Consider the following 20,785-nt stretch of genomic DNA (forward strand, 5'->3'; position numbering starts at 1 on the left):
GTTGGTCCACCCTTTTGCAGCTATAACAGCTTCAACTCTTCTGGGAAGGCTGTCCACAAGGTTTAGGAGTGTGTCTATGGGAATGTTTGATCATTCTTCCAGAAGCCCATTTGTGAGGTCAGGCACTGATGTTGGACAAGAAGACCTGGCTCGTAGTCTCCGCTCTAATTCATCCCAAAAGTGTTCTATCGGGTGGAGGTCAGGACTCTGTGCAGGCCAGTCAAGTTCCTCTACCTCAAACTCGCTCATCCATGTCGTTATAGACCTTGCTTTGTGCACTGGTGCGCAGTCATGTTGGAACAGGAAGGGGCCATCCCCAAACTGTTACCACAAAGTTGGGAAGCATGAAATTGTCCAAACTGTCTTGGTACGCTGATGCCTTAAGGAGTTCCCCTCACTGGAACTAAGAGGCCAAGCCCAACCCCTAAAAAACAACCGCACACAATAATCCCCCCCTCCACCAAATGATTTGGACCAGAGCACAAAGCAAGGTCCATAAAGGCATGGATGAGCGAGTTTGGGGTGGAGGAGCTTGACCGGCCTGCACAGATTCCTGACCTCAACCTGATAGAACACCTTTGGGATAAATTGGAGTGGAGACTGCGGGCCAGGCCTTCTCGTCCAACATCAGTGCCTGACCTCACATATGCGCTTCTGGAAGAATGGTCAAATTTCCCATAAACACTCCTAAACCTTGTGTACGGCCTTCCCAGAAGAGTTGAAGCTGTTATAGCTGCAAAGGGTGGGCCAACCCAATATTGAACCCTACGGACTAAGACTGGGATGCCATGAAAATTCATGTGCGTGTAAAGGCAGGCGTCCCAATACTTTTGGTAATATAGGGGATTTATAAATAAGAATTGAATATGACCTGGTATCAGCCTTCTGCGGTCCCTTTACACCAGAACTCATATTAAGAGCGTGAGAAGCAGAAGGAGACAGTGAATGGTTCTGCAGTGCTCATGTGTTAAGGTGGATGTAAAGACTGAAGGTTTTTTTCCTTCATGCATTCTATGCAGGAAGGTAAAAAACCTTCTGGGTGCAGCATCCACCCCAGCCCCCCTAATACTTACCTGAGCCCCAATCTCGATCCAGCGATGTGCACGAGAGCAGTGGCTCTATCGGGCCTCTTCCTTCTCCTTGGCTGGGGCACAGCAGAGAGAGCCATTGACTCCCACTGTTGTCAGTCACAGCCAGTGAGGAGGGAGTGGGGGGCAGGGCCGTGCTTTGTGCGTCTTATGGATACACAGAGGTGGTTTGGGAACAAACGTTTTATATACTTACCAGCTCTGTGTAATGGTTTTGCACAGAGCATCCCTGATCCATCTCTTTTTGGCTCCTCCCCCTTGCTGAGTGCACCCATTGCAAGCAGCCAAAGACATACAGATGGGGGACCTCTTCCCCACCTGTCTGGCGGATCAGATGACAGGCGGTCCGTTTCCATCCGATTGCCCCATAGAGAACAGCGGGGCTGTGTCCCCTGCTGAGCAAGCAGATCCCCCTTCAAAAAGGGGTCTCAGTGATCATTCAGAAGTACATCTTATTGTAAGTAAAGGCTATACTAATGATTTTTTAATAAACACATAACACTGCAGATCCACTCCATCAAAGACTAAACAAAATCTCTTTAATGTCTTCCTTTTATCTGTAAAACATGTACTGGTATATATAAATTCCATGTTTTAAATGTTTATTCTTGCATTCTAGGGAGAGAAAGGAGAACGAGGTGAGAGAGTAAGTGCACTTCAATTTATTCATAGCCATATGCGAAGTTAAAGTTGGCCGTGTTGGCAAAAAGGACTCTTTCTTGTCATTATATCAGCCACTGGAAGGGGGCAACTGAGGCCGACATGAATTCAGACTTTGGGGGGGATAATTAACCTAATACTGCACAGTTTATGGTTATCTAGAGAAGTCATACATGCTAAGGTTGCCAGATTTTTCAATATGGAAGTCAGGGAGATCCTACTGACCACATGAGTATCCAGTATAGGAAAAAGGCCTACATCACTGGGTGATAAAGGGGGGGTGGGGGTAGAGAATTAGCCATAAAGTTGGTTAACAGTATAGATGGGAAATGGTGTGAGGGGTAATTACTTTGTTGGTGGGTAAGGACGTAGACTTCTTGGCGAGGTCGAAGCTTGGGTAGGGACCCATCTTAGGTATACATTAATGGCTAGTGCAGTGATGGCGAACCTTGGCACCCCAGATGTTTTGGAACTACATTTTCCATGATGCTCATGCACTCTGCAGTGTATTTGAGCATCATGGGAAATGTAGTTCCAAAACATCTGGAGTGCCAAGGTTTGCCACCACTGGCTTAGTGTCTCAGATACAGAAGGACAGTCTCAAGATTTTGGGCGATGTCACGGGGTAATCAAATCCTGAAGACCAGCGTAACCACAGAACTATTTTTACTCCCACTGACCCCAAACGATGAGACTTAATTTATCCCAACTAATGTCAATAATGGGACTTGTTTTATTCCCATTTACCCCAATGATGCAGCCTATTTTACTCCCACGGACACCAACGATGGGACTTTTTTACTCCCACTAACACCAATGATAGGACTTTTTTACTCCCACTGAAATGAAAAATGGGACTTATTTTACTCCCACTGACACCAACAATGATAATTTTATTCCTCCTGACACCAATGATGGGGTTACTTTTGTTCTCGCTGACACCAACGTTGGGGTCTAATTTATTCCCACTGATGCCAACGATGGGAATTGTTTTACTCCCATTGAAGCCAGCGAAGCAACCTAATTTACTCCCACTCACACCAGTAATAGAACTTATTTTACTTCCATTGACCGCAGCCGTGGATTTTTTTTTTTACTCCTATTGATCCCAATGGTAGGACTTTTTTTTTTATCCCACTGACACCAGTGATGGGAGCACAAATGCACACTGAGAATCAGAACACTGCTCTCAAAATGCAATGGCCCTGGTCTCCCGAGGTTCAATACATTTGTTCAAGAAGCAGGGAGAAGAGTGAGCAGGGTGGGTAAAGTCAACTTCTTTATTATCCAAGGTAAATTACATCTGAGGCCTGGATCTTAAGCTGCCATTACTGCATTCCTTAGAATAGAGAGATAGATGTTCCATAGCTGTTGCCCTCATCCCTGCTTGACTACTTAGTTGGTCACTGACCCGGAACCTTAGAGAACAAGTCAGCAGTTGCAGCTCTTTATATTTTATCCAAACAGGTTTGTCAGAAAGCTTTTACATTTCCCGATTTTTAAAGTAAACATCGATTGCGGCTCCCATATTTCTTTCATGGCAAGTTTTCTTTAAAATTTGTGGAGATTTTTTTTTTCCTCTCTTTTTCTCTTCTTTTGTTTGGTAGATTTTGTATCCTGACCCCCAATGTTGGGGCCAGGAGAAAGGTTTCTTCTATCCTGAAGTAGATAAGTCAAGGTATATGTATTATAGGTTAACAATTAATGTAATTTTCACATCTCAGATATACTTTGGAGGTTACAATTTTTTTTTTTGATAATGAATTTTCATTAGGGTGGTGTATTAATTCATTATCCGTACCAACCTCCTATTATTAGTTTTTAGTTTACAAATTTAATAAGTGCTATTGTTAGCAATGTTGGTCTTGACTTTTTTTTTTATTCTAAAATAGGCTTATTTTCTTTTTTTTATTATGTATATGCTGGTTATAATTGAAAAAAATCTTTTGAACAAAGAATTATACTAAAAAAAAAAAAAAATTGTGGAGAGCTAAATCTGTAGGAACATTGCACGTTAGATGATCTTAAACTTTTATAGTTTGTATTTTTTTTCCATCAATTTAAAATAAATGGAAGAAAAGCAGATAACAGACGGCAAGCCTGTCCTGTTTTTTTTTTTTTTAAGAGAGAGCTTTTCTTAGAATCTCATTTAGATCATGTGTCAGACAGATGTAATGGTTTCAGTAATTTTTATAATATGAATGTACGTTGTGCTCAAAGCAACAATTCCTGTATCTTCTCTCCAGGGACTTCCAGGACTGGTCAATGGAGTTGCGGTCAAAGGAGAACCCGGTAGTCCAGTGAGTGATAATTGATTTTATTATATTAGGGACCTTCAGTTTAAAGAATTGAATCTGAAACAAATGTCCTTCCTCTAAAAATAACAACTCACTTCATTGAAGGAACACTTAGGTCATTTTAAACTTTTTTAGACTCAATTTTTTTTTTTTTTAACATTTTCCAAATTCACACTAACTAAAAAAAAAAAAAAAAAGACAAAAAAAGGAAAGAACTCTAAAATATCATCCATCCAAAATAAACAAACAAAAAAACAAACAAACAAACAAAATAACTAAATAGAATACCTTTTAGAGGCCACCCATTAGTATATAGAGTCACCCAATCACATGAAAGCCCACCTAGACGTTATTCTACCATAGGTACCAGACTCTGCACTCTAACACAGAGTGGATGAACAAATAATGACAGAATGTCTCCTGTGCATAAGTGTGATAGCCTGGTATAGGTGTAAAGGATGACACCACATCACTGGGGAATGCTTCGAGCCTTGCTGCCCTCTAGGACTGGGGATGTCCTGAAGCCACTACAAAAAAGGCACACCAGCCTAGTGCATTTAAGATCAACAAGAATAGAACTAACAAACATGAATTAAAATGGATCATCAAGCTACTCGTCTATAGTCCATGCCCTCCGGTGCTTCTCCAGTCTCTCCTGTGCGATTGTGGAGCCGGAGAATGACACTGCTGTCTGCAGCGGTTTACCATAGAGCTGACCGCGGATCAGATGGTCCCTGGCCTTCTCTATGACCCTCAGAGTCCGGAAGCAATGTTGTGACGTCACTTCAGGTGCCGGCAGATGTCAACACTAACGTTTTTTTTTTTTTGCTGGCAAGCCTGAGATCATTTTCCAGCATAGAGGAGAGATGTGGGGACTTATAGACCCCACATCTCTCCATAAAGAGGACCTGTCATGTTTACATTCCTTGTAATAGGAATACAAGTGATCAAAAAAAAAAAAAAAAAAAGAAAATGATCAAAAAAAAAACAAATTAAAGGAAAAGTGTAAAAATAAAAATAAAATGAACATATTAAATTCTTTTTTGCCCCTGTCCCCTTGTGTTCGCACGCAGAAGTGAATGCATACGTCAGTCGTGCCCGTACATGTAAATGGCATTCAAACCACACGTGTGAGGTATCACCGCAAACGTTAGAGCAAGAGCAATAATTCTAGCCCAAGACCTCCTCTCTAACTTTTTTTAAAGGGTCGCCTGCGGAGATTTTTATGTATCATAGTTTGATGCCATTTCACAAGCGTGCGCAATTTTAAAGCGTGACATGTTAGGTATCTATTTACTCAGCGTAACCTCATTGTTCACATTATACAAAAAAATGTGGATAAATATTATTTTTTTTTTTTTTTTCAGTAAAGTGTTTTTTCCCCCCAAAAAAAAGCGTTTGAAAAATTGCTCCGCAAATACCGTGTGACATAAAAAAATTGAAACAACCACCATTTTATTTCTTTGGGTCTCTGCTAAAATATATATATATATATATATATATATATATATATATATATATATATATATATATATATATATAATCTTTGGGTGTTCTAAATAATTTTCTAGCAAAAAAACACTGATTTTTTACATATAGGAGAGGAATGTCAGAATTGGCCCGGTTGGCAAGTGGCTAAAATGTAAAAGCTGTTCTAATAGTTTTACATAATGCAGCAACGTCCATATGTCCAAGTAGGACACCCAATGTTAGAGGTGATTCATTCTTTCAACGCAAAAATACTTTTGCAAACTGGTACTGACTAGAATTCCAATGTTTCTCTTCTCCTTCAGTTTTTCTCCATCACCCGGCTAATGTGGAGCTGATGGAGAGGGGGTAAGGGAGGGTCGCTATGCAGGCGACTGACATCCACCTTATCAGCTGGTGATGCCATTGGTCATTAGGATCCTGGCAGCTAGAAGGTTGTAATTGTGCACTTACTGTAACTAAAAAGGCAGCCTTCATCCACACGCTGGCTTGTATACAATTTATGGGCAATTTTTAGGCATTTTGCCAAGACACCCCTGAAGAAACCTCAAGGCGCCCTGGTTGAAAAAGGCTGGTCTATAAAGATGCAAAACCCACTTGAAATGCCGGTCAGAAGGAGGTCAATTGCAAGTCAAATCTACTTGTCAAGAAATTCTGAATGATCCAACAAGCGCGCCAAACTGATCTCAAACTGGTGCCACAAGCACCCCAAAGCAAGTCGATAAAGGCCCAAAATTTGGTCTGAGCTATGGGCACCAAAACATTTTTTGTTAGCATGTATTACTAAAATAACCCACTAGGTTAGGCCCTTGATAAGTAGAAAGTTGGGGAGATTTCCCAAACTGTTGGCAGCAAAGTGTATAATTTCTGGGCTTTTCTCTTTATCTTCTTAGGGCCTACCTGGTGTTAATGGATCACCAGGTCTTCGGGGGTTAACTGGACCACAAGGGCCAAAAGGCGACAAGGTAAGTGAACAGCGGCAGAGCATTCTGGGAACTATGACAGCAGAACCAAAAACGGGACAACTTTCATGTGCATTTTCATATGGTGAAGTTCTGTTTTATTTAGTGGTCTGTTTTAGGCCACTGATAGACATGAAGCTAAACAGAAGATACATTGAAACACACTATATTATGTTAAAAAAGGCAGAAATTGACACCATTTTTTTGTTCATAGGGCGAGACTGGTGAAGGTTTCCCGGGAACGGCAGGACGTGCTGGAGATCCAGGTGATCGAGTGAGTTCCAGTCAATAATCCCACTAAGAAGTTCCATGCTATGTGCACACCATAATCTTTTGTGTGTGTTCCGGAATATGCTTTGAGTCCATACACCAGCTAAACCTTTCTTTAGTTTAGGATAGAGTGTGGAAGACTTAAAATTTCTGCCAGATGGTAATTTTTATCTGTGGACCCACTGATGAGATTTCCCCTCACTTCCTGTCCCTGTGACGTTCCGTACAAGAAATAGGGAGATGCATTTGTCACTGGGACAGGAATATATAAACTCTGATTTATTTATTGCAGGTACTTATATAGCACCATCAATTTACACAGCGCTTTACATATTTATTATACATTCACATCCATCCTTGCTCTCAAGGAGCTTACAATCTAAGGTTCCTAACTCACAATCATACATACACATACTAGGGCCAATTTAGACAGGAGCCAACTAACCTACCAGCATGTCTATGGGGTGTGGGAAAAAAACGGAGTACCCGGAGGAAACCCACACAGTAGAAATGTGCAATTCGCTTTGTTCCGAATTACCATGAGACAACAAATTGATGGTGGAAGATGTAAAAAGGCAATAAACAAACGAACACACTGTACATTTTAATAACTACCTTGCCAACCAATTACTACAGTGTTGTGGTGCACATACCTTTAACCATTCTGAAATCTGTCCCCAGCATGAAAGGACCAATTATTTGTGTTTGCCCCTGTCATGTACCTGGTTAGTGAGCCTGATGTGCAGAGGAAAGTAGACATGTGCAATTCATATAGTTTCAAATTAGTTTTTTTAATGAATTTTTCAATTTCTGAAATTTTGAATTTACGAATTTCTGAAATTTCGAATTTACGAATTTTTAAATTTCCAAATTTCCAAATTTTTCAAATTCCAAAATTTTGAATTTCCAAATTTTCGAATTTCTGAATTTCCAAATTTCCAAATTTTCAAATTTCCAAATTTTCGAAAATTCGACATTCTAAATTTTGGAAATTGGAAAATTCAAATTTTCAGAAATTCAAAATTTCGGAAATTGGAAAATTCTGAATTTCAGAAATTCAAATTTTTGGAAATTCGGAAATTCTAAAATGTAAAAATTCAAATTCGGAAGTTCGGGAATTCCAAATTAGGAAATTCGAAAATTCATAAATTTGAAAATTCAAAAATTTGGAAATTTGAAAATCCAAAAATATGAATGAAAATCTGTAAAGTCAAAAGAATGAAATCTGAACATTTGAAAACCTGAAAATCTGAAATAATAACTAATAATAGATATTAAATTATAGGTATTGGAATCTCCTTTCAAATTTGGCTGTTAGTGAACATAACGAGTACGAATTTATCCAAAGTTACGGATTAACTGAAATAACGAATGCCGTATCTAAACGAATGGAATGTAACAATCTAATAATAATAAATAACAATAATAATAATAAAACCTTTTTTTTATTATTATTTATTATTAATTGTTCCATTCCATTTGTTTAGATGCGGCATTCGTTATTTTGGATAAATCGTAACTTCAGATAAATTTGTATTCGTTACTTTCACAAACAGCCAAATTTGAAAGGAGATTCCAATACCTATAATTTAATAGTTAGTTATTAGTTAGCTATTATTTCAAATTTTACTGTTTTTCTTCCTTTTTTTTCAGATTTTCAAATTTTCGGATTTTCAAATTTTCAAATTTTTGAATTTCGAAAATCCGTAAATTCGGAATTTGAAAATTCAGAATTCGAAAATTCGAAATTCGGAAATTCGAAAGTCGAAATTCGAAATGCGAAAGTCGAAATTCGAAATGCAAAAGTCGAAATTCGAAAGTCGAAATTCGGAAATTTGAAAATCTGAATTTTCGTTTTTCTGAATTTCAGAATTTTCTAAATTCTGGAAAAAGCAAAAAAAAACGAATGAAACGAAAATGAACAATTTTTTTGTCATTGCACATGTCTAGAGGAAAGCTTCTCGTACAGCTCCGGCTCAGGGGCCCCCGGTATTGAGACAGCAGCCACAGGAGCATGGCTAGGTATGAGTGCCTGTAATCAGTCCAGTAGTCTGTGTGGCAGCAGTCAGCAGGTGGATGTGGCAGCAGATCAGGCTGGAAGTAGAAGAGCTGGCACAGGGAATGGCTGGCGGCACACTGTAGTAAGCAGCTGGAAGCAGGAACCAGATGAGAGCTTACTGGACTGGAAGCTGTAGCAGGCTGGATGAGCAAGATGCAGGGTCAGATAAGCCGGGTCGGTAACGGTTGGGCAGATCGGGCATAGATGGCAGACAGCAGAATGGTCGGGTAACAAGTCAAGTCCGCAACGGGAGCTCAATCAAGCAGAAACAGGAGGCAGAATCCAATGACAAGCCAACCTCAGGGCTGGTGGCAGACAAATGCAGGTCAGAAGTAAGCCAGATCAAGATCAGATGTCACAACCGAATCAGGAACAACATATAGAAGCTGCAGACTAAACAGCAATGAGCTCATACTGAAGCCTGTTTAAATAGCCCACTTGGGGCCAGGATTAGTGACAGATGCACAAGTTGATGCGCAAGTGCAGATGTGCGTGCACCTGTGCCCACAGCTATGCACATCTTTCCGGCCAGTTGCCAGTCTGTGCATGTAGAATTCACCTCCGTAACATCTCTAAAATTCGCCCCCTTTTTAACAAATTAAACCACCAAGCTCCTCATTTACTCCCTTGTTATCTCTCGCCTCAACTATTGTAACTCCCTTCTCATTGGCCTGCCTCTCCATAGGCTATCCCCTCTTCAGTCTATCATGAATGCTGCCAGACTTATCCACCTTACCAACTGCTCAGTGTCTGCCAACCCTCTCCTCCAATCCCTACACTGGCTCCCAATCACCCAGCAAATTAAATTCAAAATACTAAATACAGCATACAAAGCCATTCACAACTCTGCCCCGAGCTACATCACCAATCTTGTCTCCAAATATATCCCAAAAATCGTCCTCTCCGCTCTTCTCAAGAACTCCTACTCTCAAGCTCTCTCGTCTCCTCCTCCCATGCTCGTCTCCAGGATTTCTCCAGAGCCTCTCCCATCCTCTGGAACTCGCTACCTCCACCGGTCCGGCTATCCCCTACTCTTGCTACCTTCAGGCGATCCCTGAAAACTCATCTCTTCAGGGAAGCCTATCACGACTCCAACTAATCTTCTACCATTTCCATCAGATCATTCCCCACAGTTACAGCCTTTTGTACCACCTGCCCCACCCTATTAGATTGCAAGCTCTTCTGAGCAGGGCCCTCTTAATCCTTTTTGTATTTTATTGTATTATAACTGTGTTTTCTCCTTTTTATATTGTAAAGCGATGCGTAACCTGTTGGCGCTATATAAATCCTGTATAATAATAATAATATGTGTGCGCAGAGAGACTCCAATTGCACTGTGGACACGTCTTCTCTGACAGCCCCCCAAGTCAAAATGTTCCCAGTCCTCCCCTGCTTAGTAGCCATAAACCACCCAATCCTCACCTGCACATCATACAGACCCTAAATTGGGGCAGTTTTGCGCTGTTAATGACTATCCTAAGTGGGTACTGTAAATTGCTTTACTAGTTTTTTTAACTGCTTTATTAATTGCCTGAAAAAAAAAACTTATAACAAACATTTCTAACTTTGGGTGTGTCTTTTATATTCTTCAGGGGCCCAGGGGTCCTCCTGGAGAACAAGGAACAAAAGTAAGTACAGCAATCATCTCTCGAGTTTCACACTGTTATCTGTTTTTTTTTTTTTTTAAGATGTTTGAAATAACCAATGTAGGTAAATATTTTGACAATTAATTTGCCAGCCATTTAAGAAATAAGTCACCTTTGCAATAAAAATGTAAAATTTGTTCAGTTTCTCCTCGTACCTGGCCGATACGCATCCAAAAATAATGATTTTTTTTGTACAGCACACTCCTTTAGTAAAGAGACTGGAAGCATGTGGAGGATGACGTTGACTATATACTATATTTGACTGTGCTCATAACCTTTTTAATGGGACTGGCGTAATATACTGTATATTTACAGTATATAAATATATATAGTGTATCCCAGTGTAACTAATCGGGACCCCTTCTTTTCTCCAACTTGACGCTCTACCAATTCCCTCTGCCACACCCCTATCTAAAGGGAGGCTTCAGAAGCCAATATAAGGCGTAACACTTTTAATCTTATGCACAGTTCTGTGTGACTTTATTCTGATATTTATTTTTGTTTGTTGGCTGACAGGGTGACCGAGGACTGCCTGGCCAGGATGGAGAACCCGGAAATAAGGTGCTTGGAAAAATGCTTTAGTAAATATGCCTAAGAATTAATGGCTAAGACTTAGTGCAGGACAAGTGAACGTGCAACCTTAAAATGTGCTGGAAGGGTTGTTGGTCCCAGAAGTTAAACCCTAATGCAACTACACGCAATATATACACTCTCCGGCTACTTTATTAGGTACACCTGGCTAGTACCGGGTTGGACCTCCTTTTGCCTTCAGAAGTACCTTAATTCTTCGTGGCATACTGTAGATTCAACAAGGTGTTGGAAAGATTCCTCAGAGATTTTGGTCCATGTTGACATCACGTAGTTGCTGCAGATTTGACGGCTGCACATCCATGATGCGAATCTCCCATTCCACCACATCACAAAGGTGCTCTATTGGATGAGATGTGGTGAGTGTGGAGCCCATTGGAGTACAGTGACCTCATTGTCCAGTGGTGAGATGATTGGAGCTTTGTGACATGGTGCATTATCCTGCTGGAAGGAGCCATCAGAAGATGGGGACACTGTAGTCATAAAGGGATGGACATGGTCAGCAACAATACTCAGGGAGGCCGTGGAGTTTAAAAGATGCTCAATTGGTACTAAGGGGTCCAAAGTGTGCCAAGAAAATATCCCCCACACCATTACACCACCAGCCTGAACTTTTGATACAAGGCAAATTCTAACCCTACCATCTGAATGTCGCAGCTGAAATCGAGACACATCAGACCAGGCAAAATTTTTCCAATCTCCTATTGTCCAATTATTGGTGAGCCTGTGCGAATTGTAGCCTCAGTTTCCAGTTTTTAGCTGTAGCCTTCTTCTTCAAGGTTCGATGTGTTGTGCGTTCAGAGATAGTATTCTGCATACCTTGGGTGTAACGAGAGGTTATTTGAGTTACTGTTGCCTTTCTATCATCTCGGACCAGTCTGCCCATTTTCCTCTGACTTCTGATATCAACAAGACAATTTTGCTCCACTGGATATTTTCTCTTTTTCGGACAATTCTCTGTAAACCCGAGAGATGGCTGTGTGTGAAAATCCCAGTAGATCAGCAGTTTTTGAAATAATTAGACAACAACCATGCCATGTTCAAAGTCACTTAAATCCTCTTTCTTCCCCATTCTGATGCTCGGTTTGAACTTCAGCAAGTCCTCTTCACCACGTCTAGATGCCTAAATGCATTGAGTTGCTGCCATGTAATTGGCTGATTAGCAATTTGTGTAACCAAGCAATTAAACAGGTGTACCTAATAAAGTGGCCGGTGAGTGTATGCTACACCCAAAAGACTTTGATCTTCAAACAATTTAAAGCAGATTTGACCTTTCATGAATCAGTAAGGTTCATTTTGCCCAATTATTGTGAGTAAAAAACAAAACAAAAAAACAATAAACTAATTTTTTTTATCTTTGATTAAAAATGCATTGGGGTTGATTTACTAAAGCCGAACAGACTGTTCACTTTGCAAAGGATCATTCCCCAGAGCTTAGCAAATGAGATAAAGCTCTGCTGACTTCCATCATCCAATCATGTTTAGGAAAAATTCTGTTTTTTTTTTTTTCGTTTCCTTTGAAAACTGACATTTCACCACGTTCACTAAGCTCGGGGAAACATTCCCATGCAAAGTCCAACTTCCCTTGCAAAGTAAACAGGCCGTTTTCCTCAAGTAAATCAACCCCATAGTGTTCATGTTTAATCAATCAACAGGCCAGTTGGCGCTTGTTAAAAAAAAAATTGTCCCACCAGTGCATGTATGCCTCACTCTCTAGTCAATCCTTTTGAGATGTTCCGTAGTATAATCACATACTTTGAAACCATCAAAAAAATTGAAAGGTGTGGGCATAAAGGTAGAATAGCCCATAATTTGCTGGTTTGGAGACAGGTGAGTATAAGACTTGAAGGGCACAAGGGGGCAAGGGGGTTCGTCAATTGTGTCTTTTTCTTTTCTATTAGTTGACTGCTCTATGTGCTGTGCTATGACAGTCATTTGTCAATCAATACAAAAAAAAAAATCCAGTCCATGGGTAAAAGAGGGATGATGTCAGTGGCGCCACTAGGGGGTGGCTTTTGGGGCTATAGCCCTGAATCTGGGGCCCATAGCCCCGAGTCTCTGCAGGGGTCCCCAAGGGGAGGGGAGGTTCTCTAGGGACCCTGATGTAAGTGGGGGGCTCTCTGGGGACCCTGATGCAAGGGAGAGGCTCTCTGGGGATGCTGATTTTAGGGGGGGAGACTCTCTGGGGACCCTAATTTAAGGGGGAGGCTCTCTGGGGACCCTAATGTAAGGGGGGCTCTCTGAGAACCCTGATGTAATTGGGGGACTCTCTGGGGACCCTGATTTAAGGGGGTGGCTCTCTGGGGACCCTAATGTAAGGGGGGCTCTCTGGGAACCCTGATGTAATTGGGGGAGGCTCTCTGGGGACTCTGATTTAAGGAGGAGGCTCTCTGAGGACCCTGTTGTAAGGGGGGGCTCTCTGGGAACCCTGATGTAAGGGGGGGGCTCTCTGGGGACCCTGATGTAAGGGGGGCTTTCTGGGGACCCTGATCAAAGTGGGGGGCTGTCTGGGGATATATACACACACACATATTTTACTGTATATACATGTGTATGCCCGCCCAAGCGTATGACTTTCTTTACTACGCTGCTATGGGCTCTAGCCCCAGATCTTTTGTAGACCTAGCAACGCCACTGGATGATGTCATCGGATCCAGGCAAGCTTACTAAACAGGCACATTCTACAATCCTGCACATCCAACACAAGTACTGTTAGGTCGGCTATATTTCCATATTGCTCCTCTTCCAGTGACAGCTTTTCACCAGAACAAATAGCCAGAGACACATAAAACATTTCCTTACGTCATTCAAAACTAAAAAAAAAAAAAAAAAAAGAAACAAAAAACAAAAAAAAGTGGGTATAATTACCCACACCCCCATATTGTATGAGATGACAGGGTGATATGCCTAAGCAGAACATTTATTGACTTTTTACTTTTGCAGGGTGAACGTGGTCCTCAAGGTTTCCCAGGTCTTAAGGTCAGTAATCCCTATTCATGATATCCTCCTATTACACGGGATGTTTTTTATTTTATATACGCAGGACAAACATGGATAGGTTATGGCTGAAAGTGTATGAAAGAAGAAACAAAATGTGAATGTTCACTCTGGATAACTTCAGTCTAAAACAAGGGAATAACCAACTCTAAGCTGGTTTTGACAGTCAGTCCCCCAGGTGAACCCCTCTGTATAAAGGTTACCTGAACTATGGAAGCTGTGTCCAAAAAGGCAGACAAAGTAAAAGGGCCAGTTCACAGTATTGCCTGTGGTCTCCCTGCAGCGGATCTTTTGTCCTTCATTGACTTGACCGTGTCTTGTTCTGCACTGTCTTTGCATGAAGGTGGCCATCTTGGTAGAGGCGGGGCTTTGCTTACTTACAAAAGTATTGGGACAGCTACCTTTACATGCACATGATTTATAATTCACAATTCCGTCTAAGCGAGTCCTATACAACCAAGTAAATACACTATATTACCAAAAGTATTGGGAAGCCTGCCTTTACACGCACATGAACTTTAATGGCATCCCAGTCTTATTCCGTAGAGTTGAATATTGAGTTGGCCCACCCTTTGCAGCTATAACAGCTTCAACTCTTCTGGGAAGGCCGTCCACAAGGTTTAGGAGTGTGTCTATGGGAATGTTTGACCATTCTTCCAGAAGTGCATTTGTGAGGTCAGTCTCCGCTCGAATTCATCCCAAAGGTGTTGAGGTCAGGACTCTGTGCAGGCCAGTCAAGATACCCAAACTGGCTCATCCATGTCTTTATGGACCTTGCTTTGTGCACTGGTCAAAATCATTTGGTGGAGGGAGGATTATGTCCAAGGATTGGACTTGGCCCCTTCATTCCAGTGAAGGGAACTCTTAAGGTGTCAGCATACCAAGACATTTTGGACAATTTCATGCTCCCAACTTTGTGGGAACAGTTTGGGGATGGCCCCTTCCTGTTCCAACATGACTGTGCACCAGAGCACAAAGCAAGGTCCATAAAGACATGGATGAGCGAGTTTGGGGTGGAGTATCTTGACTGGCCTGCACAAAGTCCTGACCTCAACACCTTTGGGATGAATTAGAGTGGAGACTGCGAGCCAAGCCTTCTCATCCAACATCAATGCCTGACCTCACAAATGGGGCTTCCGGGAGAATGGTCAGACATTCCCATTACACACTCCTAAACCTTGTGGGCGGCCTTCCCACAATAGTTGAAGCTGTTATAGCTGCAAAGGGTGGGCCAACTAAACTCAATACTGAACCCTACAGACTAAGACTGGGATACCATTAAAGTTCATGTGCATGTAAAGGTAGGTGTCCCAATTCTTTTGACAATAAATTTGACTAGAAATTCGTAAAGTACTGAATGAATGAAGATGAAGCAGTTAGACTCTTGCATTGCAGGTCATCAGGTACAGCTTCCCCCCCAGCAAGGAGAACAGTGATCAGCACAGTGGTGACATCACCAATTCTCACTCCAAATTTGGTGAGACTAGCAGCCAGAGGCAGCGGGGCTTTAGATGATTTTACCCTGCAGATATAAGGCTACAAAGTTGAAGGTACAGGAGTGCCTATGCAAAGGAAGTGCGCTGCTTTTTTGCAGCAGGCATTCAAGACAAAAAGTAGATATTGCAGGGTACTGCTTAGGCACTTTAACCATTTACCATTTCTTGAAGGTCACCATAGCATAGCATATGTTCACTTTTTGAGTTCAGATTTACTTGAACACCACCAATATTAATACATTAAAGTAAATTTTTGATCTTTTTTGACTGATGGAATGCCAATATGAAATGCCCTAATTACTTGAAGTTTTTTTTCATCTTAGTTTTTTTTTTCCTAAGCCCCCCCACCAAAAAATTTTTTTACAAATACTCTAGCTCAGGGGTCTCCAAACTACGGCCCTCCAAGTGTTCAGGAACTACAATTCCCATCATGCCTAGTCATATCTGTGAATGTCAAAGTTTTACAATGCCTCATGGGACGTGTAGTTCCGCAACAGCTGGAGGGCCGTAGTTTGGAGATCCCTGCTCAAGCTGCTGGCTTTATATATTAGAACACTTACCTGTCCAGGGATCCCGCGATGTCAGCACCCCAGCTGATTTTCCAATCGGCTCTCGGATGCTGTCGCCGCCATTCATTGTAAGGAAAACCAGCAATGAAGCCTTGTGGCTTCACAGCTGGTTCCCTACTGCACATGCGCGAAACGCTCTGCACTTTCTAAATGGTCCGGCGGCAGGGGAAGTAGGAGGTGGACTGGACTTCCGAGGGGACCTCGCTGCAGCGAGGTCTCCAAGGAGCGGGCACGGGTACCTGTCAAAAACAGGTACCCACTCCCCCCGAAAGGTGCCAAATGTGGCAGCGGAGGGGGGGAGGAAGCAAACAAGCGGAGCTTCCCCTTTTGGGTGGAGCTCCGCTTTAACTTGTTTTCTTGGTCTTGTATCAATTTTTTGGTGTTTATTGAGTATTGTTTATGTATTGCTGTCATAGGATAATGCATCTGGTATGAACAAGCGTGAGAGAAGTTCGGAAAAAAACATTTTGTCGGTTTTTGTCAAGTTACAGATTTAATTTAGTATTTGTAGTTATCAATGATACAAAAAGTTCTTTCATAGAAAATGTGGAATAGACTCCCTCCAGAGGTGGTTCTGGCCAGCTCAGTAGATTACTTTAGGAAAGGCCTGGATACTTTCCTAAATGTACATAATATAACTGGGTACTGACATTTATAGGTAAAGTTGATCCAGGGAACAACTGATTGCCTCTCGGGGGATCAGGAAGGAATTTTTTCCCCTGCTGTATTAAATTGGATCCTGCTTTTATTAGATTGTAAGCTCTTCTGAGCAGGGCCCTCTTAATCCTCTTGCATTTGATTGTATTATAACTGTATTGTCTCCCTTTTATATTGTAAAGCACTGCGTAAACTGTTCGCGCTATATAAATGCTGTATAATAATAACAATAATAATGTTTGCTGGGGTTTTTCTCCTTCCTCTGGATCAACTGTGGGTATAAGATTGTGTATATTGGATTGTATAATATTTATTTTTTATTTTATTTATTTTTATGGTTGAACTAGATGTACTTGTGTCTTTTTTCAACCTGACTAACTATGTAACTATATAGCTTTCCCAATTTTTGCTTGGATAAAAAAAATATATATTTGTTTATAGGAAATATTTATAGAGGAGAGAATTAAGGCATGTTTTATATTGGGTTCTCAGCAATTTGCTTTTAACTTTAGATGTAAATAAAGTATTATTCCTAAATAAGTGTCCTAAAATGTCATACATTCCAGGGAACTCCAGGGCAGAATGGTCAATCAGGAGTAACAGGACCCGCGGTAAGTCTATTCCTGTCGCTATTTTTTTTAAACAAATACACGTTTTTTGAGAAATGTTTTTACTACCAATTTTAATTCTTTTTAATATACATTATGTAGCACTGACATATTCCCATTACAGAGATCATTTTGCAGGTCACATCAGTCCTTGTCCCAAAATGGGCCTAAATTGTAGTCTCATGATGTCCCTATAATATCCCATGCAGGGATAGAGCTGGCAAACCGAGAGAAAGACCAAATGCTTGTGGGGAAAAAATCTGTTTCTTGAGAGAGAGTGAGAAGACTTCCTCCATTGTTACATAAGTTCAGACAATGAAGCACAACACAGCACCTATAGAACTACAGTGGAACCTTGGGTTACGAGCATAATCCATTCCAGGAGAATGCTTGTAATCCAAATCGCTTCCATATCAAAGCAAGTTTCCCCAAAGAAGTCAATGGAAATGAAGATAATTCGTTCCACATTGACTTCTATTACATGCAATACCGCATGTGGCCAGAGGTGGGGGGGCGCCGGAGAGCCTCGGAAAGCCTCGGAAAGGCTCGGAAACGCTCAGTATTTCCGAGTATTTCCGAGTCACTCCAAATGTTTCCGAGTCTCCTTGGCGCCCCCACACCTCTGGCCAAATGCGGTACTGCACCGCCCATAAGCTTAAATTCTGCTTGTTTTGCAAGATAACACTCGCAAACCGAGTCAGAATTAAAAAAAAAAGTTGCTCATCTTTCAAAACGCTCGTTAACCGTGTTACTCGTAAACCAAGGTTCCACTGTATGTAATTAATGTCTTAGGCCCATTTTGAAAATTAAGGTTTGTACTGGACATTATAGATAATGGTTAGGCTTAATACATTTGGTTTATAATCCAAATTCCAGGATAAAGTATGTGTCTGGCAAAATAAAATAAAGAAAAAACATAGGAAACATCAGAAGAAACATAAGAAGAAACATAAGCAACACTTGTACATTCCTCCATGTTTTGTCTCTTTAAAAAATGCTGGAAGCATAGAAAAATACCTGTTGATCTGCCATAAATCCAGTGTGCTTACAACTTTCTGTTTGAGCTGACAAAACTACCTCTGTGCTGAATTTGCATGCAGCATTGTTAGCTCTGCCTACATTTTCCTCTGCTGGACTACAAAGCACTCTCTCATCTTTATATTATAAGAGGAGGGGGGTGGCCTGTAGCCCAGCAGGGGAGAACTCAGGCAACACTGCTTGGGATTTCAGGGCAGCACAGGCAGCGTTGTCAGCTTATTACATGATGTTAGGAGTACACTGGACTTCTAGTAGATCAGCATATAATTTTCTTTACTTGCAGCATTTTTAAAGAGTTGACACATAGAGAGATGTGCCAGTATTGCAGAGATGTACTGAATATGTTTTTATTTTGCCCAGACATACAATTTAAGGGATATATTTATAAAACCTTTATTGCACGAATGTCAGAAACATTTGTGAAAGCTAAACTAAATTTCACTGTGTTTTTCAATGGATTAACTCTTGCATCATCTGCTCCATCCTAGTGGCCAAAACGCTGTGTTGTTTTCTGAAATGCCTCATGGAGAAAATCTGCATTTTGGTCACTGGGTAGAGCTGACAATGCAGGAGTTAATCTATTCAAAGACACACAATAACATTTAGTTCAGTTTGTATGAATATTTCTGATATTTATGCAACAAATATTTTATAAATAGACCCCTGAATATCAGGTTTAGGGTTATCTTAAGGGTTAAAGCTGATCCTCCTATTATAATCTGATTGTATAGTTTCCTTTACATTACCAAGATATTGCTGTGGCCAGCCTTCTTACCCTTATTGTCTTAATGGAATGGCCTGGGCTCAGATCTTGCAAGTAACATTTTATGCTGTTTTTCTTCACAGGGACCTTCAGGGCCACAGGGTATCCCAGGAGAAAAGGTAAGTAGCACCTTCTGAAGGCTTGTAAGGCACATTTGACACTATTATCTCCTAACTGTATTCAGTTTTCCCTTTTGTTTGGTCAGTACAGAGAAATCTTGGAAGCACTTATTTTTCCTCTTATTGATACAGTGTTGACTTAGGACTGCACAGAGTATGAAAACCTCTCATAGTTCCGCTGCCAGAAGAGTTTACACTCTGCTACAGGGTTTTTCAACCAAGGTATCCCTTTCTGCCCAATGGTAACTTCAATATTCCCTGCAGGATACAACATTTGCCATGTAGTGCAATGAGTTACAGTAGCTGAGTACCATTGAGGGGATTGAAATCAGCTCAATAGTACTCTTTTAGTTATGACATGTTACATCTTTTAGTTCTGGCATGTACAGGGTATGAAAACCTCTCATAGTGCCTCCCCAGAAGAGTTTACACTCTGCTATAGGGTTTTTCAAACAAGGTTCCAAAAAACTCTTGGGTTCTGCAAGGGGGTCCTACCACTGGCCACAATTGGAGCATATCCCTCTCTGCCCAATAGTGATTTCAACATTACCTGCAGGATACCACTTTTGCCATGTAGTGCAATTAGTTACAGTAGCTGAGTACCATTGAGGGGATTCATATCAGCTTGATGGTACTCTTTTAGTTCTGGTATGTACAGGGTTTGAAGACCTCCCCTAGTTCCTCCCTCCAGAAAAGTTTACACTCTGCTACATGCTTTTTAACCAAAGTTCCACAAAAATCTTGGGTTCTGCAAGGGGTCCCGCCACTGGCCACAATTGGAGCATATCCCTCTCTGCTCGATGGTGTGTTCAACATTACCTGCAGGATACCACTTTTGCCATGTAATGCAATTAGTTACAGTAGCTAAGTACCATTGAGGGGATTGATATCAGCTTGATGGTACTCTTTTAGTTCTAACATGTTACATCTTTTAGTTCTGGCATGTACAGAGTTTGAAAACCTCTCCTGCTTCCTCCCCCAGAAGAGTTTACTCTCTGCTATAGGGTTTTTCAACCAAAGTTCCACAAAACTGTTTGGTTCTGCAAGGTTCTGCCCAGTGGTGACTTCAATATTCCCTGCAGGATACCACTTCTGCCATGTAGTGCAATTAGTTACAGCAGCTCAGTACCAATGAGGGGATTGATATCATCTCAATGGTATTCGTTTAGTTCTGGCATGTTACATCACAATTGTAAGCAAGCATTCATTGTATGCACTCTAATCCCAGTTCACCTAACCAACCTGTATGTTTCTGGATTGTGAGAAGATAAACAGAACAGACAATTTGATTGTTTCCATAAAAACATCCCATCCTGGCAGTTACTTAAATCAGGATCCCATGCTTAATGTGAGCCATGAGGTTGTTCAATGACATTCTCTGACACTCTCTATGTGCTATTTCAGGGTGATCAAGGAGCTCCCGGTGAGCCTGGCAAAGTGGTAAGTAAATTGGTTCAATTCACCATGCAATTGTAATGCT

General features: G+C 41.2%; 1 protein-coding gene across 1 annotated transcript in view; it reads left to right on the forward strand.

The window, feature by feature from the left end:
- The window catches only part of COL7A1 (collagen type VII alpha 1 chain), a 294,025-nt gene that overhangs the window by 162,770 nt on the left and 110,470 nt on the right, over positions 1–20,785 (forward strand). The window contains exons 40-49 of the mRNA XM_073591887.1: positions 1,708–1,734; positions 3,995–4,048; positions 6,427–6,498; positions 6,710–6,769; positions 10,417–10,452; positions 10,987–11,031; positions 14,002–14,037; positions 17,344–17,388; positions 19,270–19,305; positions 20,710–20,745. Of these exons, the coding sequence (XP_073447988.1) occupies positions 1,708–1,734; positions 3,995–4,048; positions 6,427–6,498; positions 6,710–6,769; positions 10,417–10,452; positions 10,987–11,031; positions 14,002–14,037; positions 17,344–17,388; positions 19,270–19,305; positions 20,710–20,745 (447 nt within the window). The remainder of the gene's footprint in view (positions 1–1,707; positions 1,735–3,994; positions 4,049–6,426; positions 6,499–6,709; positions 6,770–10,416; positions 10,453–10,986; positions 11,032–14,001; positions 14,038–17,343; positions 17,389–19,269; positions 19,306–20,709; positions 20,746–20,785) is intronic.

Source organism: Aquarana catesbeiana, linkage group LG07 (assembly GCF_042186555.1).
Source record: "Aquarana catesbeiana isolate 2022-GZ linkage group LG07, ASM4218655v1, whole genome shotgun sequence".
NCBI lineage: Eukaryota > Metazoa > Chordata > Amphibia > Anura > Ranidae > Aquarana > Aquarana catesbeiana.